Genomic DNA, 16,939 nt, shown 5'->3' with positions numbered 1-16,939 from the left:
TATATTATTTCAAATATTTTTTTAAAAAAATAAATTATTAAGGTATTTAATTAATCTTCCTGAAAATGGTTGTATAAATAATACAGACAGGATTTCAATAAAAATCATTTATTTAAATTCGTATCTAATATAGTACATTACAGACTAATGAACAACAATTCACAATAAATTAAAGATCGTGTCAATTAATATTGACAGAACGGATAATACAATAAAGTACAATAAGAGTAGTTTGCATTATACAAACCCTTGATTTAATAAAAATAACATGAAAATATAGGGTTGCCATTTTTTTCACAGAATCGAACATTACAAAGGCATAAAGATGACATTGACTTTATATATGACTGTTAAGTAATACAAATTATAACTGAAGATGGCAACCCTACTTTAGTAAGACTACCGCATAAAGTTATTGTTATCTATGTGATACCGTATCATTCTCATTGATAATCATTTTAAGAGGTGTATTTACAAATATTAATACATAATGTTACTCAAACAAGGTATTTAATTTTCCTTAATCAACTTATTCTTGTAGCAGTTCTCGGAGGGGAAGAAATGTCTTGGTTTAGTTGACATAGATACTACATATAATATTATAGATAATTACAGTTGCTTCAGTCATGAGATATAAAAACAAAAAAACCAAATCAAAAAAGATATATATACGCAAGTTGTAATAAAATCACTATTGCATTTTCTATTTTTATACCATAAGAATGAAATAATACAACCAAATTAAATTCGATACATAATAGGAACTCATTACTTACTTAGATGTTTTTTGAATATCATTTATAAGCGAATAGTAAAGAAATAGTATAGATTTTTAAACATGGCTATTATTATTAAACTAAGAAGCTTGCAGTCGAAGTTATATAATTCACAAATTAGAATAAAAATTTAATTTTGTTTTTTATTGGTATCATAGAACAAATTTTGCAAAAGCGTAAGTACATTATCATAAGAACAGTACCTATTTACTTACTGTACATCAAAATAATATAATCTTTATCATGTCTGCTGTTGACCTATTTGATATTGGCGTTGTTATTATATCATTACTTCGGTGATGTAAATCTTGTGGCATAAATGTAGATTTTTGGTTAATTCTTGTAAGAAGCTAACCGCATAATACAGTCCTCGCCTGTGCAGTACAGGAGTACAGGATCTGACGTCAGAGAAGAGCGGGAGAGGTGCGGGCGGCGATCGCACATTAAAAAAATCATTTGCCCTATCTTTTAAATATGACCAATATACCTATTCCCTTCCAACATAGTCGGGAAAGACTGTATTAGGAGTGAGTACGACAATAGTCCAACAGGTCCGACCACCATAGAGACAGACTACGGGAGAGAACCACCACCGTTCAGTGATGAGTTCGACCGCTTTACCGTTGAGCAACGAATACATATAAATCAGGAAAATTTAAGAGAATAAAATATGCCGTGCGCAGACGAGGACTCCTTTATGCCGCTTGCTTATACGGAATCTTGAAGCAAATTTTGAAAGATTAATAAGCAAATCTGTACGTAGCGAAGCAGTAGCACGGTCAGAAGAAACGTCGGCAATATCAAAATTGCGAGGCTCATTGCATTCCTTTGTCAAAATTTAAACTTTAAACCATTAATCTCGGGGATTCGCTGCTTTTTTGCTATTCAATCTATAGTGGTTTGAGCGTAGGATCACTCAAAGCCTTCAACTTTCGTAGCTTCAGCAGACGATTCAGGATACCGGAATATATATATATATATATATTTCTGGCTGGTGGGAGGCTTCGGCTGTGGCTAGTTACCACCCTACCGACAAAGACGTACCGCCAAGCGATTTAGTGTTCCGGTACGATGTCGTGTAGAAACCGAAAGGGGTGTGGATATTCATCCTCCTCCTAACGTGTTAGCCCGCTTCCGTCTTAGACTCGACCATCACTTGCCATCAGGTGTGATTGTAGTCATGGGCTAACTTGTAAAGAATAAAAAAAAAACCGGAATTAATTACGAATAAATCATTTTTTGCGAGGCGTTTTTTGCGAGGCATTTTTTGCGAGGCATTAGACGTCGGCGGCCGATAACGGCCGCCGACGTCTAATGCCGCATCTGCTGCTGACGTTATATATTGTTTATGACGTTCAATTGCGTCGATAAAGAAGACAAAATAAGCAGTTTGTTTTTAAAATTACAGTGACGTACACAATGTGGTAATTACTGAGAGATAAAGGCGTCAAACATCTTTTTGTTTAAAAGTATCTAAGTTCATAATGGTTTATTCGTTTCACATGATCCTATGGACTAGATATAACTCAATTTTCGTTTCATAATAAGATTTAGTTACTCAAGCTCATGACAATTGTTAATACCTATTTCTTTTTAAGACACATTTTTTTGTTTATTAACTTGCAAGCGCTTGACTGTGCTCTCAGCTGATGTTAAGAGATGATCTAATCTAACCGTGGTATTGTAATCTAACCGACTAAGCGATGAAATCTAACTAATCCTATTCATCATCAGCTTGTATCCGCCCACTGCTGGACATAGGCCTTTCTGAGAGCGCGCTATTACATTCGATCCTCAGTCACCATTGGCGTATCTAGCATTATTTCCTTGGGTGGGTCTAGCCTTCGACATCAAGTCTATTATCAGTATCATAATAGAATTCCATATCAGTAGCCCAGTATCCCAGGATGGACACAGGTCCATTCTAGGGTGGGCACGACCCACCCGTTCCCCCCTTTATATACGCTTATGACCGCCACTAACCATATTATCGTCGAAAAATCTTTCCTATTTGGGTTAATAGTACGACAATTTTAGCAACTCGTAATGGAATGTCACGAGACCACAACGCATCGCCGCTTGACTACAACGTCTCATTAGATAGGTAGGTCAGAGTAGTCGAGTAATATTTGGGAAATATAGCCCTTTGAAGGTAGGCCCATAAAGTTTGTTTAAAATTTAGTATCAAGGCGAGATTATTGCTGCAATTAACTAGCACTTGAAGATGGCACTTTAGGACGCAAGCTTTGATTTTTTTTTGAATAACACCTAAATGATAATCGAACACCTATTTCATATTTTTTTTGAAAACGTAAGTTTAGAATTTTTATGCATTTATCCAGTTTATGTATTCTTAATACATCTGGAATGGATAGTGTTATAGCAGTGTAGTACTGTTTGGATTAAATAAGCAAGAAAGAGTACGTAAGAAGAGAGAACGTTCAATAAATAAATTATTATTATTATTTAATTACATTTAGGTAGGTACATATTCTACATTTAGAAACAATATAGTGTAACTCATTTATGGGACATTTTATTCTATTAGTGTAATAAAAGCCTCAATTCCAGTAAGTTTCATTATTTAAACAATATTACTGAAAAAGTGTGTATGCCTGACAAATACTAAAACAGAGTAATATTATTCGAAGTGCAGAAAGTTTATCTTCGATTAACTTTACTAATTACTGTAAGACATTCGGATAATCTAAAATTCTGATGTTTATGTGAACAATAATAAATTTAGAAATATAAATCCTAAAAATAGCTTGTGTCTCCCACTATCGTTTTGGCATGTTTTGACTTTTAGTATTCCTTCAGTATAATTAGAAATCCGCATAAACAAAGTCAGCGAAGCCGGGTTTCCACTATAATACAGAAAAATACAGAAAACGTGGTAAAAATAAACTATAATAGGTAACATACTCGGGTTCGAACAAAAGCAAAGCTAAAACTACATGATATAAAAACAATGTTCATAACTCTTACTTTTAATCGGAAGATACATTTCATATTTAATTTTAAAGGAGTGGAGTATTTTTTTTACCTAATTCATAGACTTTAGTACCGTAACCATCAGCAGAGTGCATTTGGACTCCATTTCCACTACAGCAAAATAACGTTTGACTAAAGGACTTCATTTCTCAGATTCGGACGAACATCCAGAGCCAGAACTGGGTCCTGAAACAGATAGTCATAATTGTTATAAAGATAATGTTACATTACATTTAATTTAGGAATTCCTCAGACTAGCCCACCCCATGGTATATTATTATTTGTGCATCGGCACCAAAGATATTAAGTCTGTACCATTGACCTCATACAATATAAGGACGCACAATCATGTAAAAAATTTCACTTAAAAAATGGCGAAAATTGCTTTGACAGTTTTAGAATTATTGGCAAAGAAAATTGTACCTAAAGGCTTATAAATATAGTCCAATATTCAATAAAATCCCAAATTCAGAGCAAATTCAACCTTAAGGATTGAGTTTAAGGTTGAATTGCAAATGCAACTACTTGAGAAGTTGTTTTGGCACTCATTGATTGGAGACGTTTTTTGGTCGCTGATTGTGCATCCACTTTTTAATAGGATGGTCTGTACCAAAGGAGATGATTTATCAGACCAGTATATTCTATAACAATGTTTTGTACAACTAGCAAGAGCGAGTTAAGAATTCCCTCTGTCTTCCTTATATTATAGTATCATGTTAGACAGATAGAAATAGAGGTGGATTCGAAACTAGCATCTGCGAGTTATACAAATCATCTTTACAGAATAGCCCTACAGGTCTATGTACTTAAAATATGAAAATTATACCTTAAAATCTCTACTAATATTATAAAGCTGAAGGGTTTGTTTAATTGAACGCGCTAATCTCAGGAACTACTGGTCCGATTTGAAAACCTCTTTCAGTGTTAGATAGCCCATTTATCGAGGAAGGCTGTAGACTATATATTATCCCCATACTCCTACGAGAACAGGAACCACGCGGATAAAACCGCGTGGCGTCAGCTAGTTAAAAAATATAGTTACGGGCCTCGAGGCTAACCTCCTTCCCGGGCTAGTAGAAACCGCCCAAATTCATATTTTCGGGTGTAGCTTTGTTTAGATTGTGGCCGGAACCTGTGTTTTTCGCCAAAAATTGGCCAAAATCGAAAGTTCGGTCGGAAACTAATAACGATGTAACCTTATTAATTGATTATGAAACACGGCTAAAACTCACGTGATATTAGGTCGGAGTATGCCCGACTAGATTCGAACCCATACGGGGCCCTTAGTCATGAGCTGGTACTTGCATCGCGGCACGATCCAAACTGCGAAGCGGCTGCGCGACGCGCTGCTGCACGCATTGCGCGCGCGGAGAGGGGTTGAGTGGTGGGGAGTGAAAGTTCCGTTACACTCTCCGACGGTTCATTAATGTCATCTTCATTAGACTCGTCTTCTTGTAATCAAACAGAACTAACGCGTAACCTAACCTAATATCACGTGAATTTTAGCCGTGTTTCATAATCAATTAATATAAATAACACTCACGATAGTTTAAATTCTAAAATGTAAGCTTATGTTACCTGAATGCCTCGAGTATCGTCGTCGCGGCGGTCGTCGAGTCGGGCTGTCGGAATTGTATTCGGTTTCTGTGTCAGCAGGCCCGTTGCGAGACCGCGAACTACGTCCATTGGGTCTGCCGTAGGATGTAATCAATATAAGATTTAGTATAACCTCAAAATAAAACGGAATAAGCTGGATTTTTCCAACAATATTTTAGCATTCTCAATACTGTTTTAAAAATCTCTGTAGGTCACATGGGAGTAGTAGATATTCAAGGGCAAAAGTTGTCAAAACCTGTTTTGGAATATTTTTCCTCAAGAGATAAAAAAACGAAAAGCACTGAGAACGTTTTTCACCTATACTTATAATAAATCTGTAGAGAGGTCAATTCTGTACATGAAATATATTTCAAAAAAATAACTATCAGGGGGTGATTAGTGGTCGATACTGATGCTAAAAATGCAATCAGTAAAATTTTTGTCTGTCTGTATGTTCGTTATAGAAACAAAAACTACTCGACGGATTTTACAACCTCAAAATAAAACGGAAACAGCTGGATTTTTGTAACATATTTTATTCTAAATACTGTCGAAAGATCACGGGAGCAGTAGTTATTCAAGTTCAAAAGTCCTCAAAAACCAGTTTTTCCTTCTGAGATTAAAAAAACGAAAAAAGAGCACTTATTGAGAACGTTTTCATTACTTATATGAGCAAGGCAAGGTTTCATTCCGAGGTTAATTTCTTTTGGTTTAAATAACTGGAGTACATAGTGTCACTATGATAGTTTACTTTGCTAAACGTAACTTGATGATGGAAAGAGATTTAGTCAAACACAAGTACCTGTCTATAGGCCGCATTCTCCTATCCCGCGGTGAGTAGGGTGAACGACGCTGTCGCGGAGAGTAGCGACTCTCCGGCGAGTAGCGCACAGTGTCCGGAGAGTAGCGGCTCTCCGGAGAGTAACGGCTCTCCGGTGAGTAGCGGCTTTCCGGAGAGTAGCGTCTGTCTGGAGAATAGCGCCGCTCGCTGTACCTGTTTGTGGTGTAAATGGCACGATATATTAAAGCTATGGCTATTCTGACGCATTCGATTTGCGTCGAACGACTCGTCGACGTTGAGTTTTGCCTTCTGTATTGGACCAACCATAGCATGTAGGAGTATGTTTTACACACAGAAAAAGTTCATTACAGATTAACATTTGGCCTGTCTGCTCTAAATTATTTGTTTGAGGTATATATTTTCTACAAGAAATTTTCATTAGCGTGTTTCCTGCCACCTATAATTTGAACTCCTTTAACGCAAGAGTGAGTAAATATTTTCTGTTGTAAGTGCTCTAAAGACTTCATTATTGATTTTTACCAGGCGTGATTATAGTCAAGCGCAAGCCAATTTGTATTTATCATGAAAAAGTTTTTTTTACGCCATCCAATAATATGATTTATGCGTGGCAATGAAGGCACCACCACGGGTGTCAATGGATTTGAATTGCAATTTGCACTATTGTCGTACTATCTTATCAGTCTTTACGACTAAGGGTTCATTTACACGAGACGTCGGCGACTGCAGTCGTCGGTAGCAGTTGCTGCTCGTGTAAATGAACACTTATTGGATTTGAATTTTAAGATGCTTGCTGCCATCTACAGGCATAGCGAAACAGCGTTTGTTATTTCAAAGTAATCTAGTACATACCTGGGCGGGTGTGGCGAAGGCAGTCGACCCAGCGGCGGCGGGCGCGGCAGCGGCGGCAACAGTGGGGGTGGCAGGAACGCCAGTGGCGGCGGCAGGGGCGCTGGCAACCCCACCTCCGCTTCCAGTGGTGATGCCACCGCTACGACAATTGAGGATTACATTAGAGTCTCACTGTGTTACGTTATGAAATATATACTGACATTGGCAACAATATGGTCTCTTTATAATGTTACTAACAATATCTGACAAATATCCTGATTTAAAAGTTTTTGAAAAATAGGACTTCAAATTGTACTAGACTACTTGTCTACTACTACAATACAGCGTCAACAACAGTCATTGACGGTCTCCGCGTCGCGCTTGGCCTGGCGCGCCTCTAGCCACGCGCTGTGTGAGCGCGCCTCTATCTGCTGATGGATGCTGCTCGTATACTACTACAGTACACTCTTACGTCTATGAGGCGACGCGGCGCCGTCGGCCTGGTGCATGGCCGCCAGCTTGCGCCGCAGCGCAGCGGCGTCGTCCTTGGCGGCCTCCGCGTCGCGCTTGGCCTGGCGCGCCTCTAGCCACGCGCTGTGTGAGCGCGCCTCTATCTGCTGATGGATGCTGCTCGTATACTACTACAGTACACTCTTACGTCTATGAGGCGACGCGGCGCCGTCGGCCTGGTGCATGGCCGCCAGCTTGCGCCGCAGCGCAGCGGCGTCGTCCTTGGCGGCCTCCGCGTCGCGCTTGGCCTGGCGCGCCTCTAGCCACGCGCTGTGTGAGCGCGCCTCTATCTCACTAATGGCCGTGCGCCGAGCGGACTCCTGCTCAGCTAGCTCTAGCGTCAACGTGTCGCATTTCTCCCTGTCAAAAATATACAATATAAATAAAAATCAATTCAGAAAGCTTACAGGGAGAAAGGACGAATATCTTCCATCTTCAACTTTCCATGGATTCACCGTAAGTGAGCCGGGTCCATTGTGAGACAGGAAAAATACTCCTTAAGGAGCTCTTTTAAACTTAATTAATAGTCCCCTTTTACACTAGTGTTGTTCTGCCCAGCCGTTCCGCCAAATTGAGAATACACAATTTGGCTGGGCAGGACAACCAAAATCCAAAGCTCTAGTAGGATAATAATCCTTTAAGAGAGCTTTGGATACCCAATTTAATAAAAAACTTACTGCAGTTCTAGCTAGGCAAAGGTATTCAAGCTGGTTATAGAGAGATTTTGATGGTTCCCATCACACACACTTTTACAGCATATTAACTAACCACATGGCTTTTTACTTTATTTATTTATTTATTTTTAAATTCATTACTATTGTGCAATCAGCTTTAAGCAAATTGCTTGTGGGTACTTCATGGCATGTGTAGCTGACCTTCCATTGAAGGCCATGCTCATTTATTTTATTTGTTAATTTTTGTATTTCATTTGTACATTCTTATTATTTTGATTTTTTTTACAGGAGATCCCATATGTAGGCACATGGCCATTTATAATTAATTAATTTGTTAGATAATAAAATATAATAGAAATATACAATATACCAGTAACTCACTTGTATCGTTGTAGTTCTTGTTGTAACAACTCAATCTTTTCCACAGTGCTCGTTGATTCTCCTTGCTTGCTGAGCCATAATGCCTCTTTGGTACTGAGCTCCCTAGAATTTTAAAAAGCTTCTATTGAATACTTTTGAGATGTGAATACATAAAAATTATAATTGACATATTTTTTTGACAATATGAGCCAAAACGTTGTCAGTCCATGATCTTTAGTTTATAGTTTCATGACGTCATGTAAACACTACACATTAACCAAATGGTTTATTAGTGTTTGTTAAAATTATTAGTTATTAGTTAGTTTCACGTTTCTTACTTTAGTACATGAAGTTTGTGACGTCACAAAATGGACGAAAGCGTTTTTTTGTCGTTTGGAAAAACTGATAATATACACTATTTTTTAATTAATTTTGTTTTCTATGAAATCCTTAACTTTTATTAATTAATAAGGATATATTTCGGACCCTTATTCCATGGACTACACGAAATCAATAGTTTAGGTATATTAAATTTGATATGAGTCAACTACCCTTCTTCTTCCTCTTTCCTGGGCATTTTCCGCACTTGACCACAGGGGGAGCGTTGTACGTATGATCGACAGTCATGATATTCTCAAATCAATAATTCATTATTTATTACTTTATATATATTTAATACTAGCGGACCCGGTCAAGCTTCGCTTTGACTTTAGTGCACTTCTTCCATACCCTTACCTACCCTACTCCAACCCTACCCATACCCTACCCCTACCCTATCCCCACCCTACCCCTACCCTACTCCTACCTTAATCCTACCCTATACATATTAAAATTCAAATTATTACGAATCGTTTGTATTTGGAATTTTTTTTTAGTCTTTTTAAATTTTTCTCGTCGTAAAAACCATCCAGGAACTTCATTTAACATTTTAAAAATAGAATTGGCCAAATTGGTCCAGGCGTTGTTGAGTTATGCGCTTAACAACGCATTTTGCGATTCATTTTTATATTATAGATTTCACACAGTAAGGCTTGTACTAACTTTAATAGTTCACTTTCCCGTTCTTGAAAGTATTTGCCAAGAACCTCCAGCCGTGTGAGAGCCTCTGAGGCTTGTTGACTGCTAGTTTGTTGAGACTGCTGCGTAGTCTTCAGTTCTTCAGCAATGCGGCTCCTTTCCTTATACTCTGTCTGGTGGGAAAACATCATCATTATCGACATATTCGGCTCGAGCTCGAGTCTACTCTCAGAGAGGTGTTAGGCCAACAGTCCACCACACTGGCCCAATACGAATAGACTTCACGCACGCAGAGAATTAAGAAAATTCTCTGGTAAACAGTTTTCCTCACGATGTTTTCCTTCTCAGTTTGAGACACGTGATATTTAATTTCTTAAAATGCACACAACTGAAAAGTTGGTGGTGCATGCCCCGGATCGAATTCAAACCCACAACCTCCAGAATCAGAGCCAGGCCTCCCTGAGCCCACCACGCAGCTCCTATGCAGGTAATGGCGGGCTTAGGATTAGGGTGATAATATTAAATTCATTAACAAAATTTGGTAATGAATAAATCACACTAATCACACTATCACACTAATAAAGGCGAAAGTTTGTGTGTTAGTGTGTATGTTTGTTCTTCCTTTATTTTACTCTGGATTAACACATAAGCTACTTTTGAACACATAGCTAGCTAGATCCCGGAAAAATAATGGTTCCCGCAGGATTTGTGAAAAACTGAATTCTACACAGACAAAGTCGCAGGAGTCTGCTAGTATTTTATATCTGGATCCAAAGACTATACCTTTGCAAGCACATGTGCTTATCTAATATATTTTATCCGTATAAGGTCCTGGAGGTATACAAATATCTCTTCAAATATGATGGTCAAAGCTTGTATCTTACCTCATATTTACTCTTAAAAGTATTTTTCTCCTCCAAAGCTTTGGATAGCTTTGCCTTGATTTCAGTGTGATCTATTAGTGATGTTACATCAACGTTTGAGGATGTACCACTCTTTATATCTTTCAGTGCATCCTGGAAAACAAATGTAAATAGTAAAAATAAAAGCTATATATGAGTTTATATAAAGAGATAGCGAGATAACTTTAGGTTAAACATTTCTAGAATGTCTGATATTAATATTATCAATAACACAAACTAATGTGTCGAAAAATTTGTATATTTATTTATGCACATGTTGCGAAATATTAGAAATTTATATTATGTATTTTTTTTGTTTAAAAAGTTAACTTAATTAAGTTATTTGCTAAGATATATTTAAGTTGTTATTTCAATATTATTTAATGCTTTCAAAGCAATAATCTTCTTGATATGTAAAGCTCTTTATGTGACTTATAGAACAGGGATCAGGTTCACAAAGCAGTAATAATTTTAAAAAATCCTTTAAAATCCTGAAATCTCTGTTCTACAACTCTGATTACTTTGAAGGAGGTGCCAACACAAAGATGCAATAACTCAAGCAATTTGAATCATAAAGTTTTGGGATTTTCAGATGGTTCTTTCAGAAATGGCTTTATATATACACCACTAGCTTTGCATCACCTTCAAAATGATCAGGACTCAGGAGGTAGCACATACGATGTTATTTTTCGCTTTTTAGTTATTTTTGTGATATAAATCAGTTGAATTTTCTAGTAAAAAAGATTTTATTTTATTTTAATATTTTAATTTTTCACAACTATGAAAAGTATTATTTACCTTGAGCGCTAAAATTTCATGTTTCTGTAGTTCGATTGTATTATTAGCGTCAGCCAACTTCTGAGTGATGTCTTGTAGCTGCACTTTCTGTTTCTTAAACTCTTCCAATGCTGTTTCAGCGGACACATACTTTAGTTGGAAGTTATCTCTCTCTCTGCGCACAGATATCAATTCTTCTTCAAATGCTTGGATTTTACCTACAAAAGAGTATAATATTTATAACTAGCGGACGCCCGCAACTTCATCCGCCCTTATCTCTTTGCCAGAGCCAGTAGTATCGCTGTAAAAATGGAGTAACTATTCCCGTTTTCCCAACATTTCCCTTCACTGCTCTGCCACTATTGATTGTAGCATGATGAAAAGTATACTATATTCAGTTTCGTTAAAACCTGTCGAGTAGTTTTTCTATAAGGACAGACAGACAGACAAAAATTTTACTGACTGCATTTTTGGTATCAGTATTGATCCCTAATTACCCCCTGATAGTTATTTTGGAAATATATTTCATGTAATTTCTATTTTAAGAACTCTTTATTCTAGAGAAGTTAATTAATGAAATTTACCCACAATCATCCATATCATTTAGTAGATTTTAGCCCTTGACTTTTAACAGGAGCTATACAGAATTGACCTCTCTACAGATTTATTATAAGTAGGCATAGATATATTTCAGGCTTAAAGAGCAAGCGGCAGGGAATATAACTTAATATGCTGAATAATATTGCAAACTGCTGCTGATATGATCATGCCACACTAAAGTGTTGCAAACATGGGTACGGTGACAGTCGCCTGTATGACGTTCATAATACGTACTATTATCTATTTTAAATTTGGAATCAATAAACGACGCAACGCTTTCCCAATCAGTCCGTGAGCTCACCCTGGGGTCATGACTGAAAATCCGCGCTACAGCTACTTTGCTGAGTATAGACCATAGAGCTGAGGCAGCGCCCTATTCAGCCGAAGCCTTAGTATTATTTTAGTATTAATTCTCATGTTTTTTTTTCTTATTTATGTTATGTTTTTTTGGCTGTATAAATGTTTTTATTATTATTATTATCGTGAATCGCGGCACCCGCAGAATCTTTCATGAAACGAACTGTAAGTTTTGTCAACGTCAAATAGGTCTAAACATGATTGTTTTTACTTCGCCTTCTTAGTTGATCAACATGATTTTATTTTATAGCTATCGGCTTGTATTGTATAGGTTCAATGATAATACTTATGTAATTCAATTTGCAATAGAGTCAGACGTTTGCCATCTCTGCACAATGTATTTCAAAATATCTCCAACCTATACTTACTCGTAAGTAGACGTACCGCCAAGCATTTTAGAGTTTCGGTACGATGTTGCGTAGAAACCGAAAGTGGTGTGGATTTTCATCCTCCCCCTAACAAGTTAGCCTGCTTCAATCTTAGATTGCATCATCGCTTACCATCAGGTAAGATTGTAGTCAAGGGCTAACATGTAATAAATAAAAAAACACTTACCATTTAATTCAGCTATTTGTTCTTCAGAGTTGGCTCTTTCATTGCAAAGCTCACTTAATGTGTTATCTACTTCGCTTAGCGTATTTTGTAGTTCGCTTGCGGTGTTTTCCGAAACTCTGAGCAATTTCTCGTTAGCGTCCAACGAGTTTCGCAATCTTTCGTTATTTTCTTTTAATTCCTTGATTTCTGCTTTTAATGATTGTACCATATCGTCCATGCCAAATGAATTGTCTTCTATTCCAGCTAATTTATTTTTAGTAGTTGCAAGCTCCTCTTTAAGGATCTCACACTCCTAGAAATGAAGAAGCTCATTACAATTCCTCAATTAATTAAACTAATTAATAAAGAGAGCCTCAATGGGCCAACTCCATATTATAAGATTCAGTCAAGATACAGTTAAATGGATTTAAAAGCTATGCTGTTAATGGATAATTTACAATCTAAGCATAGGATTCTTTTTTCTATTAGTTCAGTAATTTATGTTTGATTAAGATCTACTATAGGGATTTTATGATAAAAAGCTGAACTCCAAACAGATTACATCAAGCTTAAATATCTTAGCATTTCATAGATTCACTGTGTGGGTTCATCATGTGGCAGAGAAAAAAATTCTGAGCATAGCCTGGAACTCGTGACTACGAGTCTTCGTTATTAACCCATATTCGGGACACTGCTGAGCTCGAGTCTTCTCTCAGAAAGAGAGGGGTTAGACCAATAGTCCACCACTCTGGCCCCATGTGGATTGGCAGAGTTGACACGGATTCGAACCCACACTCTCTGATATCGGAGGCAGAGGTCATATCCACTGGGCTCTTATGGGTATTGCGTTAGGGAATTCCTTTCGAACTATCTAACATTCTCCTTTTGTGCTAGTGTTGTGCTTTGGAGACCCATTTTTATATAGAACTGGTTGCAGTTTTAATGAAACAAGCCAAGCAGGTTATAAAGAGATTTTCCTGAGCCACTTTGTTGTATAAAATAACCACATAGCCATTTTTACTTAGTTCATTTGTTAGGTAATTAATTTGGACACTTTTACTCCCACAGCATAGTAAGGTCTACAAGTTCTATACATGTTTAATTTTCTTCAAGTATTCTCTAAAAAGTACAAATTGTAAAAACAAATCTCACCTTTGTAGAAAACAACAACTCTCTCTGGAGATTATTAATACTGCCAATAAGTCTGCCATCTTGTCTATTGTTCTCAATATAGTAGTATCCCAGTATAAATAGTAAGACTGACCCGGCCGTGGTCAGAAGGAATGTCAAAAGGCGGTTTGGTTTTTTCATACTCTCCCCATCGCAATACTCATCTGTAAAACACTTATCACCTGAAAATTTAATACAATTGAAAATTAATTATTTAAACAGGTACATACTATGATAAGACAAAATATTTGTAATGAACAACCACGTTTCGATGATAAACAATTTTACTAACAAGAAAATTATTTTTCAATTTACGTATTCTCATTGGCATTTAATTTGATAGAATGGTGGCGTTACAAAGCAAGCCCAAAAATAGTCTAATATGTATAGTAATATTAAAAAAACTGAAGAGTTTGTTTGTTAGGTTGAAAGAGCAATAATTTTCCACAAGTGTAATTGCACGGCACAGCGAGCATCAATATATTAAAAATTCAAGGGAAAGATAAGCAATTTCTTGAAATTCAGGCGTCACTTTAGCAATACCTCCAATATAATATATTATTTCATTGTAATAAATAACTCACCAGGTGATGGGAACAAGTCATGTGTTGGTTCTTTAATGCCCATAACAGAAGTGTATGCATTAAAAATATAACTAATGAATGAGAAACTTTCTGTTTCATCCAATAGTGTCGCTTCACTATCAGGATTACGAACATAATCAGGATTAAAGATTTCTTTAGGGGGCGCTTCAGTACTAGGAGGCCACATATCAGCAATAGTTGTGTAAATATCTGAAAGCAGACCCCCTGCACTTTCTTCTGGATAAGATGGTGTTTCAGTAGTGGCTTCACTAAATATTTCTTCAATTAAACTCTCAGTTGTAGTTTCATAAATGTCAGGTTTTGGGTCAGGAGTGATAATTTTTTCAGTTAATGAATCAGGATTAAATTCAGTTACAGGTACTGTTTCAGTAGTTGTTGAAAAAGATTCCTGTGATACAGCTTCTGTTGTAGTGTCAAAGGTGTTAATAACTTCTGGTGTTGCTGTTGAACTTGTATCTACTGGTGTTCCAGTTGTTGGAACTGTTTCAGTAGTTGTTATGAAAGATTCCTGTGATACAGCTTCTGTTGTAGCACCAAAAATGCTGACAACTTCTGGTACTGCTGATGCACTTGTATCTACTGGTGTCCCAGTTGCTGGTTCAGGTTTGAATTCAGTTGTTGGAACTGTTTCAGTAGTTGTTGTAAAAGATTCTTGTGATACAGCTTCTGTTGTAGTACCAAAAGTGTTGACAACTTCTGGTATTGATGATGTACTTGTATCTCTTTGTGTTTCCATTGTTGGTTCAGATTTTAATTCAGTTACAGGCACTGTTTCAGTAGTTGTTGTAAGAGATTCTTGTATTACAGCTTCTGTTGTAGTATCAAAAGTATTTACAACTTTTGGTGTTGCCAATGTACTTGTAACTTCTGGTATAGTATTTGTACCGAAGTCTGCAATATTACCAACATTGTCTATAGGTATAGCATTCTCATCTACATCTTTTGTTAATTGCAAATTATCTAAAGGTGTGACTGGTGTTGTAGATTTTTGACTAGACAAAATGAAAGTTGGTTCTGCTGGTATATTTTTTGTTTCTGTTTGAAGATTTTCAGTCACAGTTTCTTTTACATCTATTTCAGTATTTTCTTTACTTAACTCAGGCACTTCTGGTATATTTTCTGGAGGATTAAGTATATTGTTTGAATTTTCTTGAACAATGTTTAAAGAGTCTATATTTTCATTTGGCAGGTTAGATTCAATATTTGGTGGACTTGTGACAGACTCTGATGAAAATATGTCACTATTACTAGAAGCAAGCTCTTCTGATTGTGATATATTTTCAGTATGTGTTTGAATATTTTGCATTTCATCTATTTGTTGTGAAGAATGAGAATCAAAATTTTGGTTAACAACTTGCTCAATCTGGTTAATAGATTTGTCTGATGCATGGATTGGAGGTTCTGTTACATAATTTTGTATTTCAATTGATTCATCAACCACATTTTTTGACCGTTCTGGAGAAGAGCCTTCTGTAGTAGACTCAGTTGAGGTGTGTTTATTTAAAAATGTTTCTAGATAGTTTTCTGTTGGAATATTTTGATTATTACCAGAGTCATTTTGCACATGTTCAATATTTTCTGGAATATTAGGGACATGGTTTTCATTGGATACATCAATAAGGTTGGAAGTGTTTTCTTGTTCCTTTTGAATGGGTGAAGGATCTGTTAATATTGTTGTTCCCTCAATCACTTCATGAGCCTGCTTTACTTTGTCAGGCTGCACTGCAATTTGTATCATATCTACGTCTAGTGGCAAAATAAATTTAGGGTGTTTTTCCAGTACTTTATATTCTCGTAAAAATTTCGAGTTAATGAATCCTGATTTACCATTAACAGAGGCATACCATATAGAATTCTCGGAATTCTTGTCAGCGGATTTCATATAAATTATCGCATCAGAATTTCCTCTGAATGTTATAAAATTTTTGTCAGGACTACTATAGTTCAGAAGTGTTTTTGCTTTTGATATAGGTTCTGAAACATTAAATACAGTTAGAGTCTTAAATCCTAATAAATGACGTGGTATATAACATAACCATTGCGTGATATTTATCATTTAACGTGATATTATTGATAAAAATGGAAAATATTGAGAAACCTAACAGATTGTCAATTTACTTACCACTACATTCTGGATTTACACAATAAACTTTATCTGGTAATGTACATTGGCATGTGGAAATTAATAATGTAAATAAAATATATTGTAATAAAGTCATTTTTGCATTATTATAGACACTCAATTAATATTATTTAAATTAAAATTCACTAGAACAAAACAGCAAAGCAGGCCACATCATCTGTCAATAATTATTCACAAAAGTTATTTTGACATTGACACTGACAGTAAGTTGACAATTTTTCTTTTTAATCGCAAAACATTAAGATAAGCGTACTAACGTTTTTGATTATTCGAAACCATAGACAACCAATGCAG

At 36.3% G+C, this 16,939-nt stretch overlaps 1 protein-coding gene across 1 annotated transcript; it reads right to left on the bottom strand.

The window, feature by feature from the left end:
- Positions 1-92: 92 nt before the first annotated feature.
- On the bottom strand, positions 93-16,809 carry LOC112045007 (uncharacterized). The gene is made up of 13 exons (XM_024081040.2): positions 16,625-16,809; positions 14,482-16,476; positions 13,880-14,079; positions 12,749-13,040; positions 11,258-11,454; positions 10,442-10,573; positions 9,582-9,730; positions 8,562-8,663; positions 7,655-7,866; positions 7,018-7,156; positions 6,169-6,360; positions 5,349-5,461; positions 93-3,956 (listed from the first exon to the last, which is right to left on the bottom strand). The coding sequence occupies exons 1-13, from the start codon at positions 16,719-16,721 to the stop codon at positions 3,913-3,915; spliced, it is 3,864 nt and encodes a 1,287-aa protein (XP_023936808.2). The 5' UTR covers positions 16,722-16,809; the 3' UTR covers positions 93-3,912.
- Between the last annotated feature and the right edge of the window lie 130 nt (positions 16,810-16,939).

Source organism: Bicyclus anynana, chromosome 9, assembly GCF_947172395.1.
Source record: "Bicyclus anynana chromosome 9, ilBicAnyn1.1, whole genome shotgun sequence".
NCBI lineage: Eukaryota > Metazoa > Arthropoda > Insecta > Lepidoptera > Nymphalidae > Bicyclus > Bicyclus anynana.
This window is presented reverse-complemented; position numbering and strand designations above follow the sequence as displayed.

Coding starts and splice junctions, on each gene's coding strand:
- LOC112045007 (XM_024081040.2), bottom strand. CDS start 16,721: ATGACTTTATTACAATATATTTTATTTACATTATTAATTTCCACATGC. Junction 11,455..12,748: donor ACAAATAGCTGAATTAAATG/GTAAGTGTTTTT, acceptor ACTCTTTTGTAG/GTAAAATCCAAGCATTTGAA. Junction 5,462..6,168: donor AGAATGCGGCCTATAGACAG/GTACTTGTGTTT, acceptor ATCCTACGGCAG/ACCCAATGGACGTAGTTCGC.